Below are 19,980 nucleotides of genomic sequence, written 5' to 3'. Positions count from 1 at the left end.
AGAGTAGCTGAAACAGAAGAAATAGATAAAGTTGCTCAGTGAGAATATAAATAAGAAAAATGAGAGAATCAAAAAGAAAAGTGTAGGAAGTATCACTAAAAAAATCAGTGGCTGAGGTACAGAAAATGAGAAACACAGGAAAAGTAAAGAAAGGAGCAATCTTTTTATTGAGGAAACAATAGTAGCTTAACTGAATGGGTATTTTCCTTGACAAGATATATTGAGGTCTCTAGATAAGATACTTGGATATTTCCAGGGCATTAGTGGTATCTGGAAGGGAATGGAAGCAGTTGGTATGTTTATATTAGATTTACTTTTTAATGTAAAGAGCGTATAAAAGCCAAATTGACGTAGACCTTGAAGTAATTAGATCAGGAAATCTGAATTTTTAAAGAAGCATGGTACTGAGAGTAAGTTACTGGTTTTGAAGAAAAATATTAAAACTAACAAAATCTTTTGTTGTGGTCTCCTACTCTGAAAGCATCAGAAAATTGATTGGGTCTTCATCTGTGCAGGCTGATTAAAGCATAACCCTATTGTCTGGAACAATATGGAAGGCAGCTAGAGGAAATAAAATCCACAGAAAGCAAAACACATAGTCAAAAAATATACATACGTATCAAGCTATTGATGTCTTATGCAATAATTACAATGAAATATTAAAACACAGAAAAGAGTCACATGAAAGTCACACTACTAAGATTTTGCTCTTAAACAGCATAGCATTCTGGCAGAAATTACCTGAGAAATGTAAGGGAGTATTGACGATACTGTAGTAAGTCCTTACTCAATTACTTTGACATACATTTAAATCCTGATGGCATTTTTATTTGATTTGCTTTGTCAAGCATGGAAGAATTATGCCAAAAATTGTATTCAAGTGGAAAATTCTTCGCTTTTTCCAATTTTATTTTGCTCAAATGAGCGTAAACTCCTATTGAGTAACATTTAGAGGAATTTAATACTCAGTATATGTATGCACAGCAATGTTAAATTCCACTAGCAATTTCGCTTCACTGTGTGCACAAAGCCTTTAGTGAAATTTTTGAACTCTTGTTTTGTAGGCCAGGCTGTGTCAGAAGAACAGAACTCTGCAGTACAACATGCATAATATTTTGTAACTTCAAAGGAAAATTTCTTACCTCCAGCAACTAGCCCAGACTCTCCTAATTGAATTGCTACCCCAAAGCCACCAAGCTTTACTGGGGCTGAATTCTCTTTTGAGGCAAGCAGTACACAGTGTGGCTGAAAAGACAAAAACCCAGACAAGTTATTATATTATTAGAGAAATACAATCTGCTTTTTAGAACTTATTTTCATAGATTTGCAAACAAAAACTAGAATTTGGGGGGTTTTTGGAAATAATTTCTTAATTTCAGATGTTTTTTTCCTGGCATAGACTCCTCTTTCTTCATTGACTTCCCTTTCAACTGTCCCAGGTCCAGAAAAATCCCTTCAGGACTTAACAGAACTCACAAGGAACACAGAGTGAAATGATAATAAAATGGAGATAAAAATCAACACCTATAATTTCTTACCTAGTATTACTTTTTCTTTTTACTGTTCACTCATTAGCCTTACACTGTTTCAATTCTCCAGCAGAAATATCCTGCCTGTGATATACTTTGTGGGATCTTGTCCTTCACACAGTGAACATAAAACACTGGTTTGGGCCTTAATCACAGAGTTAATTCACTGATCACTTTGCAGCTGCAGGTAAGAAAAGGACCCTCCCTGTGATGTTTCTAATAAATATTCTAGTGAGGGAGGAAATTGTTTAGGTCTCTAAACTGGATTCCAGGCACTGTCATTCATACCTTTGATTTTCCAGTCTTTCCACTAATAAGAGTGAGGTGTAACATATAAAAATGGAATAATAGACAACTATTTGGATGGATTCTGGCTGGTGTAGGAGGAAACAACATACAGACAAAATCTATTAGAACACAAATTAGTATTTAATACACACAGCTAAACTACTTCTTTTGATATAGAACAACATCCTGCATTTATCTGAAGCCTCCTTTTGCAGTCAACCATATTATTTAAAAGGAAGAATGTCAAATTTATATATAGATTCTTAAAAATACATTACAGCTTAAATTACAATACTAGGAACTCGAAATAGTGCAAAGGAGCTAAAACAAGCTCAGTTTGACTACTTGTAAAGTCATCCATCTGTAACCACAAACATTTTCATTTTAAAAGTTTCAATTGTATGAGAACAAGCACCTTCCAGTAAGAATGCATGTTTATAATTCTAACTGAAATCTGCAGAATTCCATAAAAGCTGATTCCTAAACAGATGATATATTAAGAAAATTAACATGGAAATTCTCATTTCAAATACTAAGGAGAATACTAAGCCAAGACAATGTTCTTGCAATGACTGTTAGATTTAGGCTATTTTACATGAGGACTTCTATAATCCAATTTTAAATTTGCTATTTATAAATGTACTTTAAAATCCCTTACATCTTATTTAAAATAGTATTACCAGGTGGTATTATCACTGCATATTGTATTTCACTTCTGTCTTACTGAAACTGTTAAACTGCACACTTTGTGCACTTTCATATTCTCCCATCACTGTCATTTTGAGGGAAAAAGACCAACCTCAAATTTCTAATCCCAGACAAGGAGGAAGGTAGATGGGAGAACCACCCCAACATAAACAAAATGTATCATTTCACTGTGGTGTTGATTTGTCTTTACCCTACCTTTGAAAAAATGATACTGTTTCCTTAACAGTATTAAAAAGAACACAGGTAACATTATTATTATCAAAAATTGTCATCAAAAAAGGAAGCCGCTGACACTGCTCACCAGAAGCAAAGTTTCTGAGAAAAAAAAAATCCAAATATCCAATTCAGAGTGAAACTCAGTGAAAATTTTATCATAGAACCTCTTCCAGCAAAGCCCAAACTAACAGCAAAATTGATTTTTTTCAATAAAGTGAGTTTTGCTATTTAAAAATGTATTTTAAAAAAACAGTTGCAACACTAGCTAAACTTCCTCTTGTTGTTAATTGTACTGTGTCAGCTGATTCTCATCACTTTCATAGAGAAGCTGGTGCTTTAGCTTTCTAATAAGAGGACTTGCATGTTAGTCCTCTCTGTCTTCACCAGCAGTTTTGAAAACTAGCAGAAGTTCTTAACATATAAATGGTAAGTGGTTTCTTTTATACCTAAGCTATAGTAAAACAAATGTCTCTTAAAATTTCTCTTAACTGCAAAGGTACTACTGACTATCATTCCCTTTCTTAAATATATCTAAGTTTAAGTATGCCTGCTTGCTTACACATGACAAAACTTCTGATTGCAAAAAGTTGTGTTTCTAGTGTTTTGCTGCAGTGCAATCAATTTTTTTTTCTCTCCCTCATTGACCTAAAACTTGTCACTACTTATGCAAGTCACGATGTCAAGCATTTTTATAGAAAAGCAACAGAAACAAGAGATTATACTAGTAGAGAGATTTCAAGATATATTTGAAAGCATCACATTTTAAAATCAAACTTTCAAAATTACTTCTTGCCCATAAAATATGAAATGGCAAATATGAAAACAGAAATATTTTTGAAACTGCTCATATATTGTACAAATTTAATGCAATCGTAAGGTCAGCCAATCAGATTTATATGTACATTAGGTCTTACTAAGAATTTTACCTGAAGTGCTGTCATTTTCACTGCCATACCACACATTTAAATGTAAATTTGCATTTTTAAAACCTAGCACGCAAATGACAAACTAAAGTTATGTATATGTCAGTGTTTTGTTGTTGTCGTTAATTTCTTGTTACTGTTGGACAACCAAGTTCAGAGTACCAAAACCAATTCTGAAGTTTTTATGAGATTAGAGGAAAAAACCTTGCCCCTTTAAAACAAATTCTAAATAAAATTATTTATGGACTCTTTCCTCACTATGAAACATAAATTGAAAACAAAAGTTGTAACGTTACTGATCAGTCTTAAACGTCTCTCTAAACAACTCATTGTGATTATGCTCTCCTAACCACACACTTTTTTGGTTTTCCTTCTTTGGTCAAGGCTGACTTTTATTTTACAGATTGTAACTTCCTAGTCAAAAATAAGCTTAGTGAAATTAAAAACTTTTAAATGAAGCAATGAAAACAAGGAAGATGTGAAAACAGTCTGTTACTGCATTAATGTAGTTTCCAGCTAATATGGGTTTATTTGCATAATATTGATTTGTGAATAGTCAGGAAAGAAAAAAAATACTTAAGTTTACATGAAGATATAAATTATCAAAACCAAGCTACTGCAATAGTACTGACTCACAGTGTTACTTATAACAGATTACATAGCCAGATAAATATTAATTAACAATTGCTTTTCTAATTGAAAACTAGTGATTTGCATGTGAGAGATCCCGGGTACTTATTTAAAATTAATACTGATGAGTTTAGAATTGTTTGGATATATTACTATGTAGTTTGTATCAACACTGAGAATAGTTCACTTACCTATACTTACCTGTTCTTGCATCTTAATTAATTAGAAAGGCTAATTCTAACATCTGAACTTAAAAAAAACCCCCTCGTACTTATAGATAAAACAAAAAATTTAAAAAAATTTCTGAAGTTTGCAGCAAAACATAATAGTTGATTTTTAAAACAACATAAGACAGTAATAAAAATGTAATTACTAAAATTTTTATCTGTGTGAGTACTCTGTACCATCTGTTCTTGCCTAATTCAAGCGAAGAAAAACAGGGAACTTGATTATTCTAGACTTAGATTGTATCATGATATCCAGCTGAAAGTCCTACTCAGCTACAGTGATACTTTGATGCATTTACTTTTTTTTTTTTTTAGTTATTGCCTTTTATGTTTATATCCCACCAAACTGTACACAACATAGTGAGCAAATATGAAAATGATCCAATGGCAATTTAATTCTTAAAATTTCTCTTTACATCCCTACAGAACAGCTAAAAAATCCTCAGAAATGATGGCTGCAGCTTCAGCTGATGTACTGTCCCTTATTCCACACAAGGAAGCCTTCTGGAGTAACCACACTAACCTAGCCATAAATGCCTCAGAAATTCAAAACAATGCCAGTTGTCCCTTGGATGACAACTCATTGTCATTTGCTTTGATAGTTTTTTACTCTATTATTTTTGTCGTTGGATTGGTTGGAAATATTATAGCCCTGTTTGCTTTCCTGTGCATTCATCAGAAAAGGAATTCCATCCAAGTTTACTTGCTAAACGTAGCTGTTGCAGACCTTCTGCTGATCTTCTGTCTTCCCTTCCGAATACTCTATCATGTTACCAAAAACACCTGGATGTTTGGACTAATTTTATGCAAGATTGTAGGAACTCTATTTTATATGAACATGTATATTAGTATAGTACTGTTGGGACTAATTAGTCTAGATCGTTATATAAAAATAAATAAGTCTGTGAAGCGTCCTAAAATGTTAACTACTACACGAAGCATACGTATATGTTGCATGGTGTGGGCACTTGCACTAACAGGATTTATAATAGTAGTTGCACCATCTTTCTTTAAGAGTGGGGACAGCAATTCTACTATGTGCTTTCATTACAGAAATAAACAAAATGCAAAGACAGAAGCAATTTTAAATTACATTACTGTAATAATTTTTTGGATCGTTTTTTTCCTTCTGATACTCTCGTATGTTAAAATTGCCAAGAACCTTCTGAAAATTTCAAGGAAAAGAGCAAATTTTCCCAATGCAGGAAAATATACCCAGACAGCAAGAAATTCCTTCATTGTGCTCATTATTTTCACCATCTGTTTTGTTCCTTACCACATGTTCCGGTTTGCCTACATTACATCACAGTTACAAAACCCATCTTGTTATTGGAAGGAAATAATTCACAAATGCAATGAGGTGATGCTCATATTTTCATCTTTTAACAGCTGCTTGGACCCAGTTATGTATTTCCTAATGTCCAGAAGTGTCCGTAAGACGGTATTCCAACTTATTTGCAGAAAAATTCACGGAGATTCAGGCCTAACTCTGGAAAGCACTTCAGAAATAAAACTTGGACAATATACACAAGAGAGATTATCTACCACCACTCCTCACTCAAGTTCTTTAAAGAAGAAGTCTTTGATTTGATTATCTGAATGCATACTGGTTTATCTCTGTCACTCGAGGACATCAATTTAAGATTACCAAATGCTATACTGTAGAGCTACTAATCCTGCGTCTTTCTTCCTGTTAAAAAATGAGAAGTATTACTTCTGTTTGTGAAATGAGAAGTTACTTTTCAGAAGTATTTTGCTCTTGTTTAAGAAAACGAGATAGGAAGTCCTCAGACTTCTTCTGTTGGTCTAAACTAGAACACTAACTCTGTAAGGAGACCTCCACGAACTGGCTTGAACCTGTATAAGGAATCTTGTGTATAGACATTAATATTACCAACTTGTGTATGTAAGTAATAGATGAATTATGTCCTATTCAAAAGAGCTATATAAACCATGAAAGATTTTATGTACTTCTGTGTTTTAACAGGTTTCAGAGATGAGCATTTTAACTACATTTATAGAAGTATTTTTTCCAAGAAAATATTTCTGAATTTAGCAACATATATGGCTTAAAAATGAAGTTGATAATACAACTACCATTAATTCAGTTATAATTACAGAAGGTACATTTGGTTTTATTAAACAGCAAAATTAAAATATGCAAGCCTCCTAAGACCCTTATTATATTCTCAACTTTTTAATGAAAGTCAAGGTCAAACATGTGAGGAACAGTAAGCAATGCATCTGGGAAAGCAGAAATTACTGAAGGAAAGATGTCATACTGGTATTTTCAGTTACCTAAGGTTTCCTTCAAACTCTGACAAATTTGGTGACTGCAGTTACAAAAAGTAGATCAACAAGGAAAATAAACTCACAGAATTGATCAGGCATAATGAGCAGAATAGAAAAACTGGCTCTCGTGAACACCTAACACATCAGCTCTCATTTTAGCTCAGGTGCAGTCACTGGTCCACTTACAGATTTCCAAAGCCATGCATTTCAACTGCACACTTCCCCCCTGGTACAGGTGTCTTTTCACATAATTAAAATAATCTTGATAATTGCTGATGCTATGTAAATGGCAATGTAACAGCAATGTCCCATAGATACAACTATATTCTCAGATTAAAACCAAACAGGTTTATGTATTTAGGCACAAACAAAAATTTCAAACTGTAACATTGTTTAAAAAAACAGGGAGCTGAAGGTGGTTGGTTGACCCAAAGATGACTAGAGGCAGTTATACCAAGAACAATTTAAATGTCTGCCATGACAGGCCAGAAAGGTGAATGAATTAGACACTAGATGTTAAGCTCCATAAAATTTACTATTGTGAACACATACAAGCAATATTGCTCAGGTAAGATGGTGTAAAGTAGTTGGTTTTAATATGACTATCAGTAACTCCTCTGATGGAACATGTGACATTTTATGCCAAATCTGTGTCAAAATTTGTGGATTTTTACTAGTTGTGTATAATATCCTCATTTTACAGAAGCTACTTATAAAACTCTTACTGAGCAAAGTAAACATAACACTTCATGTCTACTAGATATAAATCTAGTTTCATTTTAATGTGATTTTACATCATTCAATTTTGGTGAAACTGGGTATAAACATGTTAAAAAAATTACAATGACTAGCCAGTGTATTTTGGTTTTTTTTTTTAACAAAAAAGGCTGAGGTTTCTTAATCTTGAAGAGAGTGATTCCAACAAACATGTAATTTTCATAAAAATACAATGGTAACTAAATTTTTTAACAGTTTCAACCTACAATTAAGGTATTTGTACAATAATTTCTGATTGATTCTCACAATAATTGCATTATATTTTTTCATGATCTTTTATATATTATCTTGTCATCCTATTATATGTGCGCTGAAGCAAGAACTGTCTTGGCTTTGTGTTTGTACACTGCAAGGTTCCTTGTCCTCTGCAATTCTTCTATGCAGTATAGTAGTTCTCTACGTAGTTACATCAATGGTGGTAAACCTAGTGGAGTTTATAAACCATCATTTCATAAGATATATAAATTATCTCATCATTATTTGCCTATATTTCTTCTGCTGTAACTGATTGATGACACTGATCACCAGGCTGGGGGCACGTGGAAGGTGGGACAGGATGGACATGAATGACATCCATGCAAATCTCGTGAAGTTCAATAAGGCCAAGTGCAGGGTCCTGCACATGGGTTGGGGCAATCCCAAGGCTGGGAAATAAGCGGATTGAGAGCAGCCCTGCAGAGAAGGACTTGGGGGTATTAGTGGATGGAAAACTGACTGTGAGCCAGCAATGTGCACTCACAGCCCAGAAAGCCAACTGCAGCCTGGGCTGCATCAAGAGAAGTGTTGCCAGCAGGTCGAGGGAGGGGACTGTCCCCCTCTACGCTGCTCTTGTGAGACCCCACCTGCTGTGGGGCTGTGTCCAGCTCTGGGGCCACCCGCATAAGAAGCGCACGGACCTGCTCAAGCGGGTCCAGAGGAGGCCACAAAGATGATCAGGGGGCTGGAGCACATCCCCTGTGAGGGCAGAGAGAGAGAGTTGGGGTGGTTCAACATGGAGAAAAAAAGGCTCCAGGCAGACCTTGAGACCTTATAGTGGCCTTCCAGTACTTAAAGGAGGCCTACAGTTAAGATGGGGAGGGACTCTTTATCAGGGAGTGTAGTGATAGGATGAGGGGTAATGGTTTTAAGCTGAAACAGGGTAGATTCAAGTTAGATATTAGGCAGAAATTCTTTACTGTGATGGTGGTGAGGCACTGGAATAGGTTGCCCAGAGAAGGTGTGGATGTCCCCTCCCTGGCAGTGTTCAAGGCCAGGTTGGACGGGGCTTGGAGCAACCTGGTCTAGTGGAAGGTGTCTCTGGCCCATGGCAGGGGGAATTGGACAAGATTACCTGTAAGGTCCCTTCCAATCCAAACCATCCGATGATTCTATGACACCGTATGGCTTGAACAAAGTTTGAATTCTAAAATTCTTTTGAAGAAAATGTTCAGTTTAAACCAAAATTTTCATTTACAAGTATTGCAATTCATGGACATTGCACAATTACAAAAATAGACTCGGATCTCTTCAGAAGATCAAGTAATAGTACAGGGCTTCAATGCTACAAACGAAGTTGACTTTTAAAGCCAAAGTCAAAAAGGAATGTGTTCTACAGGACAAAAAAAGACCACCTTGTTATTCTGGACATACTTTTGTAAATTATGTAACATTTACTTGGTTACTATAGTATTATTTTGTGAGCAACTAAATACATAAAAGGACAACAAGAAAACGGTCATGCAATACAAGTTCAAGATTTTAGTTCATATGAATAGTATTATGTGGACTTTTTGTTTTTAATAATTTTAACAGTGAAATCTAGTCAGTATTTTCTTCAAGAGGAAAGTCTTAAACACCCAAACCTATTTGCACTGATCAGGTGTGTTCTACATGATAGCTATTCTTTGCAGATTGTAGAGAATGAGCACCAAGACATGCACAGTATCAGCAGACAAGGTTTCAGAACAAACCATTTTAGAAGAAATATCAAAGAGTAACTAACACTTGCCCAGGACTACATGCTGCACATTAAAATGTTTCAAAAGCATTACAATACAGGTTAATCTATTGCTTAAACCAGCCTCTGCACACAAACAGCAAATATAACCCAAATAATTTAAACAGATTTCAGGAGCTACACTATGTTTGTATTAGGCAAATCCATAGCACCTTTAAAGACAAATTAAATTGTGCAAGCTTGATTGTATAAGGTACCCTAGGGAAATAGATTTGTTTGAGGGAAGTCAAGTAACAGAAAATCAATAACAGAGGAGCCTTCTGGAAGACTTGAGAAGCACTGGGATAAAGGTGATATGGTGTAGTTGGGACTTCAGCAATGTCACATACTAAAGGCTCTAACAAACCCTAGGATGTTAGCTGTTGATTCTTGTTTTAGAACTGGTTAAAAATTGGAAAGGAGGCTTAAAAATACATAGTCATTTTCTTTGTGACATTTCCCAAGAATCTGCAAATAGATAAATTTACAGACATGTTTAACACTACAATCTGGAATGACTGAAAGTAAGGAAATGACAAAGTTTTCAAACAACACACAATTATTCAGGGTAGTGAAACCTAAAAAAAGTTCAAGATATAACTCTGTTCAACATCGGTAAAAGAGCAAACAGATTGTTATTAAATTTCAGAGAAAAAAACCCGAGAAATCATCATTGTGCTACCGTGTAACTTATATGATACAGATTCTATACAGACTACATTAAATCAACTCTTCAACTCAAAAAATGAAAATCTGAAAGGAAGCACAAATCTGTAACAGCAGGTATGGTGCAGAAAGGAACAGGTATGACTATATGATCTTTGACAGAGTGTGACATTAAGGGAGTAGCAGTTAGAACAAAAAAAGAACCCCAGAAAGCAACCAGACAAGTGAAAATAGTTATGAATTTCCACAATGATTTGAATCAGTGCTTCAAGATGTTAAAGGCCGGATGTATCAACTGGCTCAGAAAGAGATCTGAAACTAGACAGCATTGTCATGTAGGAAACAATTACTACTGACCAAAACCCAAAAGCAGGTATATTTACTATTTAAAAAAAATATTGAATTCTTACATTTTTTTCTGCCATACATTTTCCCAAATTTGAGAGTAAAACACCAGGCTCTGCAAGACAATGTTACTGAAGAACAAAGTCCTGAAGCATCTTGGGAGGTCTCATGAAAGTTACACTGTGACATGTCAAATGACCATATAATTATTCACTTTAATAGTGTCTTTTACTTGTCATCTTAGCAGTGCTTCCTAAGCACTACCAGGGCCAACCACAGCAATTAGTTGAGTTTTCAGATTAATTTCAACATGTAAATCATTCTATTTGTTCTTCTTTCTCTAAGTAGAGACTAACTCAATGCACATCTCCACATAACCCTCATGAACCTCATTTTCCTTCTTATTCAAATCTAGAATACATCCTCAAATTTCAGTTGGCCTATCAAAATGTCACTTTTTTGCTATGTAAAAAGAAGCGCATATTCTTCCTTGGAATAAACTCTAGTTACAAAATGCGTATCAAATATACACGCTGGCTAGTCACTTCTATACTTTTTAGACTTGATAAATACATTAACAGCAACATTGTCACACATATATTCCTTAAAATGAAAACGTTAAGTCAAGAAACAAAACTGTTTGCCAGATACAAGTTTACAACTTGAATCATAAACATATCAAAGTGCACCTGGTTTGAGTAAACAGCTGTACACTGCTTCTGACTGGGATAGAGTTAAATTTCTTCACAGTAGCTAGTATGGGGCTATGTTTGGGTTTGTGATGAAAACAATGTTGATAATACTGGGAGGTTTTAGTTATCGGGGAACAGTGCTTGCGCAGCGTCAAGGCGTTTTCTTCTTCTCACACCACCCCACCAACAAGCAGGCTGGAGGTGCATGAGAATTTGGGAGGGGACACAGCTGGGACAGCTGACCCCAAGTGACCAAAGGGATATCCCATGCCATATGACCTCGTGCTCAGCAATAAAAGCCAGGGAGGCAGTTTGCCAGCCCTGCCATTTCTCAGGAACTGGTTGGGCATCTGTCAGCTGGGGATGAGCATTTGGGGTTTTCTGTATCATTTGTTTTTCTCAGTTTTTTCTTATACCCTCCCCCCCTCTTTTTTCTTTTCTTTAAACTCTCTTTATCTTAAACCATGAGTTTTCTCACTTTTACCTTACCAATTCTCACCCCCTACCCCCTGGAGAGGGAGTAAGCAAGCAGCTGCTTGTGGCTTAGCTGCCTCATGGGATTAAACCACAAACACCCTTTTTGACACCCAATGTGGGGCTCAAATGGTTCGAGATAACAACAGATTTGACCAGAGCCTGTTAGAGGGAGCAGAAGGAAGCATCAGAAGCAGCAGCCTGTTCTGCAGCAGAGCAGCCACAAGAACAGGAGGGGGAAGAAACAGAAATTATAAACAAGCTTTTGCACTTTTACCCTTCCGATTCTCTTTGCCATCCCACGGAGAGTGAGAATAATTAGGGGGCAGGGATGAAGCTGGAAAAATCCTTAACATTCAAACTGCACAGTTAGAGTGGAAAGTGTAGAAACAAGAACATGAATGGCAGAGAAACAGTTAATTGTGTATTGTAGTACTGCAAAGTGAGAAACAAAATGAGGAGAAAAAAAAGCTAGGGTTTACTTATAAACCTATGTTTTAACAAGTTGAATATTTAAAATATACCACGATAATAATATATTCTGGTACACGCTACCTGTAAAAGTTACCTTGCTTTTGTCTGTAAACGGCTTGTGAGTTCTGGTTCCTTTAAGTTTGCATACAGAGAGGGGTACTACAGCTTTGCACTTACTACAAAGCAAGGCCAGCTTCTTCAGAGAACTGACAAAACATAGACTTAAGTAACTGCTTTAAAAAGAAAAATATACTTTCTTACTGCTTCCACAAAATTTCTCACTAGGTAAAGAAGTTAAGCATGGTTAACAACAAATTACATGTCTGATGAAAGGACAGGATCATTTTTGGCAGGGGGTATAGAAATGTCCTTTATCAGCAAGGAATTAATTTTGCAGTCAGAACTCCCCAGCCTTCAGCCAACAGAATCTATCATTTAAGCATCAGTTTTGCTTTTACTGCCACATTTTAGGTTTTTATTTTTGCTTTGTTATTTTTCATTTTCACAGAAGATTAAGAAGAACCTGGAAAAACCAAAGACCTGTTATACACAAACATATTTAACTTGGAAAAAAACAAGATGCAGAAAAACACAGATAAAGCTTCCTATTTGACTATGATGATCAACAAAATTTTCACATTAAAAAATTATTTCTGAAGCTAGAAGTAAAAATTATCATGATCAATACACAGCCACTATTTTTTTAGAAGCAAATACAGTTAAAGAGACCTTTGGGAGCTGCAGAAAGAATGTAATTGGGGAAAAAATACAAAGTATTTAGCATTAAAGATCTGAAATATAAAAATGTTGGAAGATTATTTTTGTCAGTACTGTCAACCTTGAGCTAAGTTTTCCTGCCTAAAAGACATTGTTTTGCTTGTGTTTTGTCTATGTAAAACAACTACCTGGAGCCTCTGAAACACCTAACGTTTCATATTTTATGACAATGAAGGAATTGAAGCTATTAGTGCAATATATCCCCATTTCCATGTCCATAAGGATGCCAGAGAGTTATACTGCATACACATATAATTCATCAAACAACATAAGCACTTTTAGTCTGGGTCTATTTTTCTGAACCACAAGGGCAGTTCTAAAACTGCTGAAAATGTATCATTAACAAACAGCAAACACAGATCCAGTTCAAACCTGCCAAATACTTTATCTTCACTGATTCAGCATAGTGCTCGACTCAACTAGACTACATTTAAACATGAGCTTAGATAATTTTGCTTTGATAAGCACTTCTTACCATATTAAATACATATACTGAATATAGCTAAAATCCTCATTCTGTCAAGTCAGGAGAAGAGCTGCGCACTTCTGCGTTACTCCTGCAAGGAAAGCTTATACAGATGTCCAACTGAAAATGGTTATTGTGTACTACATCTGTCAAAGAAACTTCTAATGTTTAATGAAAAAAAATTCTCAACAAAACTAATCATCAAAAGTTAAAGTTCTAGGCAAGCTGCTTGGAAAATGATTTTTTTGGAAAGAAATTATGGATTACATTTGTGTAGTAGCTGCTGCATCTTAGAGACTTATCTTGGTATTAAATGCCGTACAGTAGATCAAATTCCAAGAACATGAAATTAAATCTCAAGTTAAAGGCTGCTGTATGTTTGGTGAATGCTATAAATTTATTCAGTGTGATTCATCCTCAGAACCATAATAGCCATATCCAGGGTTGCACACTTTTTTCTGTGCCTTATTCTCAGCAGTTGCCTTCCATCCTTCAAGATGCAGACACTGAGTGCATCTCTTGAGCCTTGCACAGTGCAGACAGAGCCAGGAATGCTACAGGAGCCAGACGTAACCGAGCTGCTGCCTTCCTCCATCTTACAAGGTGCAACTTGATGCCAACACATTATATACTCTGTTGTACAGCAGGAAGAGGCCAGTTCTCCCTTTGGTCTGTGACAGGCACAAGGAGCTATGAGGTTGACTGGGCTGTCTTCTATCACCTCAAGCAGGCAGAGGGGAGAGAAAGTGGCCAGGCAGCCTGCGAGTGGATCACTTTGTCATATGATTGTATTACATAGCATGCTAGGTATGGGTTATACATAGTTAATTGAAATACCTTTCACCACTGGGAATTTCCCTGGTTTTGTGCTTTTGGACCACAAAATAAATTGCATACAATGGCAAAATGCAACATATGCTGCCTACTGGCATATAAAATCAAGTAATGTATAAATTAGAAAGTGATCATAGTTTAAGAATACAGAAAATATAAATAACTGAGGTGAAGAATGCATGTGAAGGTCATTATGAAGAAGAGTGAATTGCACAAAAGATGCCCTTGCACCATTTCAATATCATCAAATATATTTTAGATAAAACATGCCATTTATAAGTTAGGTAAATGGAAACAGTCCACTAAAATAATGAAAGTGCTTATTACAGCTTAGAACCAATTGTAACAGTGTTTCTAGGGTTGGTTTGTCATTTTAATTTATAATATCCCATTCCTTTGTTACTCATCTCACTAATCAGTTCCAAAACGAAGTCTGATAGACTGTGATTCACTATAATAATCTATTATCACACAGTAAATCAGAAAAAAAATATAGCATTATCTCTTCCTACAGCAAGTTATGGTCACTGAATTATAAACAATACAGGCTACAGTTAATAACCAACCTAGTAATAACAACAACAATAACAATACTAATAATTTTTAAAACCCCTACTAACTGGAATTGCTCACACTATTTTTTGGCATGTCTCCTCTTAGCAAATTTTTAGGATATGCATTCTTGTGTGTAAATCTGGATGGAACACCACAGTAAGAAGGACTTGTAAGACTACTTAAACTATTGAATATTTAACACAAGACTCTGTTAGAACAAATTTTAATATAACTATCCATTCAAAAGTGGAAAAAAATAAAAACAAGTTATAACTAAATCTAACAGGAACAAGAATTAAAGTACATGTGAACTAATTACAGCTTTACAAATTACTACTAATGCACAGCAAGTTTCCCTCACTTAAATTTAATCTTAAATTATGTCAACTACGTAGTCTAAATAGGAGGCCAGCATACATGTCCATCATTTTAGCAAAAAAAGAAAAAAATAATAATGAAACTGAACAATAAAATTGATAGTAGATCACTGGGGTGGATTCTCACAGTGTGTTTAAACATAAAGCAAAACTAACAAAACAAGAACCTTACCAAAATTGCAGAAGTTTTTATACAGTACCTCCTCTATTCTCGTAAAGGAGCTTACAGCTGTTGAAAAGCCATATCTGACAACCACAGATGTATCAGACAGAAGGAAATTCAAGAGTCTCAAGCTCTTAGAGCTAAACAGAGTTTGACTGATCTGTGATCAAACCTTTGCTGTGGACACTTCTGGATGATTTGTATAAAAGACTATTTCTTGGATACAGAGTCAGTTTTCCCCAACTGATGCCTAGAATGCATCAGCTGTAAATTGCTTCCACAGAGTCTGTCACCTGACTAAACATATGAGGTGTGTTCATTTGGTCACTTGTATGGGGACAGATATGGATACAGTATTACTGCACAGGGGTTTCAGGAATAGACAGTCAGCTTTATGACAGATCTTGGACCTGAAGAACAGTTAAATATCATTGAAAATACAAATTTTCATATATAAAGTAGCAACTTCCCCCCACCCCTGCAAAGTGGGCAGTCCTAAAGAGAACGAAACTAACAATCCCTCTACCCCCAAAAGAGGAAAGCACTATATAAATGATTGTAAGGTGTTTCTGTGCCATACCTACATGACCAAAGGACAGTTACAACCATTATTCCACAGTATCTCGTTCTTTTTATTCTTCTAATGGAGCTGCATCCTGACCTAATTTCAAAGTCTTTTTTGCACAGACAACATCATCTTGTCTGAACTTTAAATGCCTAGCCACTTTTTGACATTGTAAAAGAAAAGTGGACATTCTGAAAACCTACTTATGTCAGAGAGATATTGTTCTTAACTGTACTTTCCAGATTCAAGTATCATCCTTTTCATTGCAGCAGTGGAGACAAAAAAGATAGCAGACAGAAAAAATTTCCTCTCTGCAAAGGAAGGTGCCTGCAGCCTGCATATAGGTAAGCTTAAAACTACTACTACTTTGTTTCACCTGACAAAATTTGGTCATTGACACAAAAATGATCATTAGACTTCTAAATGACTGAATTCAACAATTACTTTGTGAATTTAATTCACTGTAATAAAAGAATTTAATACATTTTGGTTCACAATCCATATAGGACTTAGTGTACACTAAAATGCCACAGCTATAAAAGTTAGTTTAATTTGCAAGTTGTCAAACATGGCCTACAGCATAATTTTTAAATGTGACTTTTACAACTTTTTGCTATCTAGTCAGCTTGGTGTCTGGGCCTTTTATCATAACTACACAGAAACTTCTTTGATATCTGAGTTCATTTGCTTACAGCTGTTTTAAAAAAATATTACGTCTGTAAGTCTGAAATCTGTTATTTTTTCCACGTGACTTTATATGGAACAAAAGATAACTATGATACTTCAGTAAAATAGTGTCTGGACAATAGGATTTCTCTTCACTACAGGTTAGTAAGCTGAAATGCCAGGTTTTATGTAGAGTCATTGTATAAAGCTTTGATTTCTTATTGTCAGTCTCGAAATTGAAAAAAGGATTAAAAACTGAACTTGAAAAAAATAAAAATATTGACGTTTTCAGCACCCATTTCATATGTTTAAAAATCCAGATTTAATTGCTTATTCAAAATGTACATCTAAGATTAGAGCTCTGAACAAAGTGACATTAAATACAGACATCAGCACAAAATAAATGTATCTAGCCAGATGCCTGCATCATGAAGAGTTTAATTTATACTTAAATGGAGGTACAGAGTCCAGAGGATACTCTTTTGCATTTCTGCAATTAAAGTAATACTTTGCACTTATTTTGCTTATTTAACTTAAAATAGTCTAGAATCAGTTTCCAAAGCAGGTTACAGATGTTCCAGAAGATTGAGAAATAAACCAAGACCAACAAGTTATTGTCACACCCTAGCTTCAACCTTCTGTTTCCCAGTTTAATTATTAGATTCTATGCACCTAAAATCTTTGGGCTTCAACATCAGCCAACTTTTCCTCAAAAAAATCTCAGTGGAAGAGAACACACAAACAGTAACCTCATGCAAATACAAGATGATAACACCAGAGGACAAACAGCAGGTAGTGACAGTGAAAAGTAGGGGAGAAAGAGGAACAGTTAAGATAACAACAAAGAATAGAAGAGATGTTAGATGCACATTACAGAAGAATAATTATTTTAATTCTGTTTCAGCTCTGACCATTCATTCAAGAAATACCGGTATAAATGAGAAATTCAACATGTCTTCTTCAGCCATCGTTAGCTACTACTGTAGCTCTACCAGTCATCTACTCTTTCCTATTTCCTGCTGGAAGTTTTGGAAATATTCTCGCTGCCTGGATATTTTCAAGGGAAGCACTCACAAAAAGAACACAATACATTTACCTGGCAAACCTTGTCACTGCAAATTTACTCATATGTAGCACGATGCCTTTTCTGGCTGCCTATTTTGCAAGAGGGTACCAGTGGACGTATGACTCCACAGCATGCAGAATAACAAATCACCTTGGGACTCTCATTATGCATGTCAGTATGTATGTTACAATTATAATTTTATGTTCAACTGCTCTAAGTCAGTATTCAACACTGAAGAAAAATTGTGACGTACAATACTCTCAAGCAGTTAATGAAAACTTTTACAGATGTGTACTTGAAAAGTTTCGTCAGCCAAAATTTGCCAAATATTTGTGCATCATTATATGGCTTACTGTGCTCTGCATAACGGTAATAGCTATAACATATAATATGCAGGCGAAGGCTATGGAAGAATTTCACAGATGCTACAACATCAAGGTAGAAGCTGGTGAATTTACCACAATGATTGCATCTTCTTTTGCCACTGCATGTTTTTTTGTATCTTTTATGACAGTTTTGTTTTCATACTATTCTCTTACCAGACATCTGAGTAAAATACAAAAAAATACCTGCATTGGAGAAAAACATCTAATTTACAGTACAGTGAAAAGAAACATTTTTGTCATCCAGATGATATTAACTGTCTGCTTTCTTCCATATCATATTTTTAGGCCAATTTTTTATGTACTGCTTACAAATGATGACTGCCCAAGGTTAAACTATCTAGTGGAAATAAAAAATTTCCTTACTTGTCTGGCTGCTGCTAAGAGTAGTTTAGATCCAGTTATAACCCTTCTGCTAGATAAAACATTTAAGAAAAGTCTGTATGGCCTGTTTACAAAATCCACACCAGAACACCACAAACGTAAAGCTGGTATTTTCACTGAAGAGACTCCCGAAATGTGAAGAAATAGGGAAATATTTTAGTAAAATCTAAGTAACAATAAACTAATTTTAACTACCTATAACCACTTTGATATGAAATGGTAAATATTTAAATAAAATGCTAACATATTACTTGTACTTTTAAAATGTTCTTGCTTGCTACGTCAACATTAGTCATAATAAATCCGATGTGTATATTCAAATGAATCCAAGTAATTTATACAGTAAACTCACTAATACCCCTTTATTCATGCAATGCAAAAGACATTTTATGTCATCCATGGACATTGTTTGGTACCTAAATAATCAAGGAAGAAGGCAGAAACTAGGCTGAAATTGAGAACGCTGTTCTTTTTTATCATCAATAAAGGAGTCCTAGGTTTTGGACATGAGTTTCCTTTATAAAAAAGGCTGAACAGAGCACAGACATTTTCTCTGGAATGACTGAACCATGTATCAAAGGCTTAAGAGCTACAAAACACATTCAAGATTAACATGTATTTTTTCTTCAGGAGTAGAAGGGTAGATTCCTTGGGTAGAAGGTTGATTTTTTTTTTTTTTTTTAATGGGAAATGCATCATGAGATGCTAAAACTCTTTAGTGCATAAAGAAAAGTTCTTGATGACATCTTATTCTAAAGTTACTGAAGAATACTGTTATTTACTCTAACTATATTCATTACATTAGGGTTTTGTTACAGTAACTGTTTTTTTAGAAGTAAAAAACTGTGTTAAGAAATTATGCACATTTTTGTATTTGAGCCTTCACAGAAAAAACTCTACTACAGCTTTGTACTAAAATAGCAGAAAGCTCAAGTCTAAGATTCAATTTATCACCCTGCTCTGACATGGCTACAGTATTACTGACTTTACAACTGCAACAGGGTGACTCTGAAGAGGAAGTTCTGATGGTGATTTATAAGCTGCAGGGGTGAAGTATCCACTGATGAAGAGAAACTCTTGTGGCCTAGGTTTTTACTCAGAATTTGAGAAGAATGGATTATATACATGCTCTGTAGCTTCATCAGGAATCCTTTTTCTTGCAGTCTTATTCATGGCAGTCATGCTCAACAGCTGAGGCAGTGGCTCCCCTATTGGTATGTAGCCTTGGTGTACTCAGGACACTGTACTTAACCCAAACATGCTACATACTTATTCCACTTTAAATGTCGATTAACACATGCTGCTTCAGAAGGCATCTCCTTCACAGCAATGTTTAAATCCATACCGTTTATAGAAGAGTGTATAAAGCACAAGGAATCTGCAAAACTGCTATGTATCTGAATATACAATAATATTCAGTGAAGATAAAAAAAAGGATGAAATGTATACATGCAGTTATTTCTAACCTCTGGTACTAATGATTAAAAACCCCCCAACAAAACAAATCACTGAAATTTCCATACTCCTA

General features: G+C 35.1%; 3 protein-coding genes across 16 annotated transcripts in view; 2 read left to right on the top strand and 1 right to left on the bottom strand.

The window, feature by feature from the left end:
• The window catches only part of CASK (calcium/calmodulin dependent serine protein kinase), a 223,562-nt gene that overhangs the window by 94,103 nt on the left and 109,479 nt on the right, over positions 1–19,980 (bottom strand). For all 14 annotated transcript variants that reach the window (XM_074904895.1, XM_074904924.1, XM_074904905.1 and 11 more), the window contains exon 6: positions 1,143–1,245. In XM_074904895.1, coding sequence (XP_074760996.1) covers positions 1,143–1,245 — 103 coding nt within the window. The remainder of the gene's footprint in view (positions 1–1,142; positions 1,246–19,980) is intronic.
• On the top strand, positions 3,102–6,247 carry GPR34 (G protein-coupled receptor 34). The gene is made up of 2 exons (XM_074929527.1): positions 3,102–3,167; positions 4,948–6,247. The coding sequence occupies exon 2, from the start codon at positions 4,970–4,972 to the stop codon at positions 6,110–6,112; it is 1,143 nt and encodes a 380-aa protein (XP_074785628.1). The 5' UTR covers positions 3,102–3,167; positions 4,948–4,969; the 3' UTR covers positions 6,113–6,247.
• Positions 16,175–18,591, top strand: GPR82 (G protein-coupled receptor 82). The gene is made up of 2 exons (XM_074929514.1): positions 16,175–16,297; positions 17,524–18,591. Exon 2 carries the CDS (start codon positions 17,557–17,559, stop codon positions 18,589–18,591), a length of 1,035 nt encoding a protein of 344 aa, XP_074785615.1. The 5' UTR covers positions 16,175–16,297; positions 17,524–17,556.

The sequence above is a fragment of the Athene noctua genome, chromosome 1 (genome assembly GCF_965140245.1).
Source record: "Athene noctua chromosome 1, bAthNoc1.hap1.1, whole genome shotgun sequence".
Classification (NCBI taxonomy): domain Eukaryota; kingdom Metazoa; phylum Chordata; class Aves; order Strigiformes; family Strigidae; genus Athene; species Athene noctua.
Note: the sequence above shows the minus strand (reverse complement) of the source record. Positions and strands in the feature narration are given on the sequence as shown.

Excerpts from the sequence above, each read along its gene's own strand:
- GPR82 (XM_074929514.1), top strand. The coding sequence starts at position 17,557 with ATGAGAAATTCAACATGTCTTCTTCAGCCATCGTTAGCTACTACTGTA.
- GPR34 (XM_074929527.1), top strand. The coding sequence starts at position 4,970 with ATGATGGCTGCAGCTTCAGCTGATGTACTGTCCCTTATTCCACACAAG.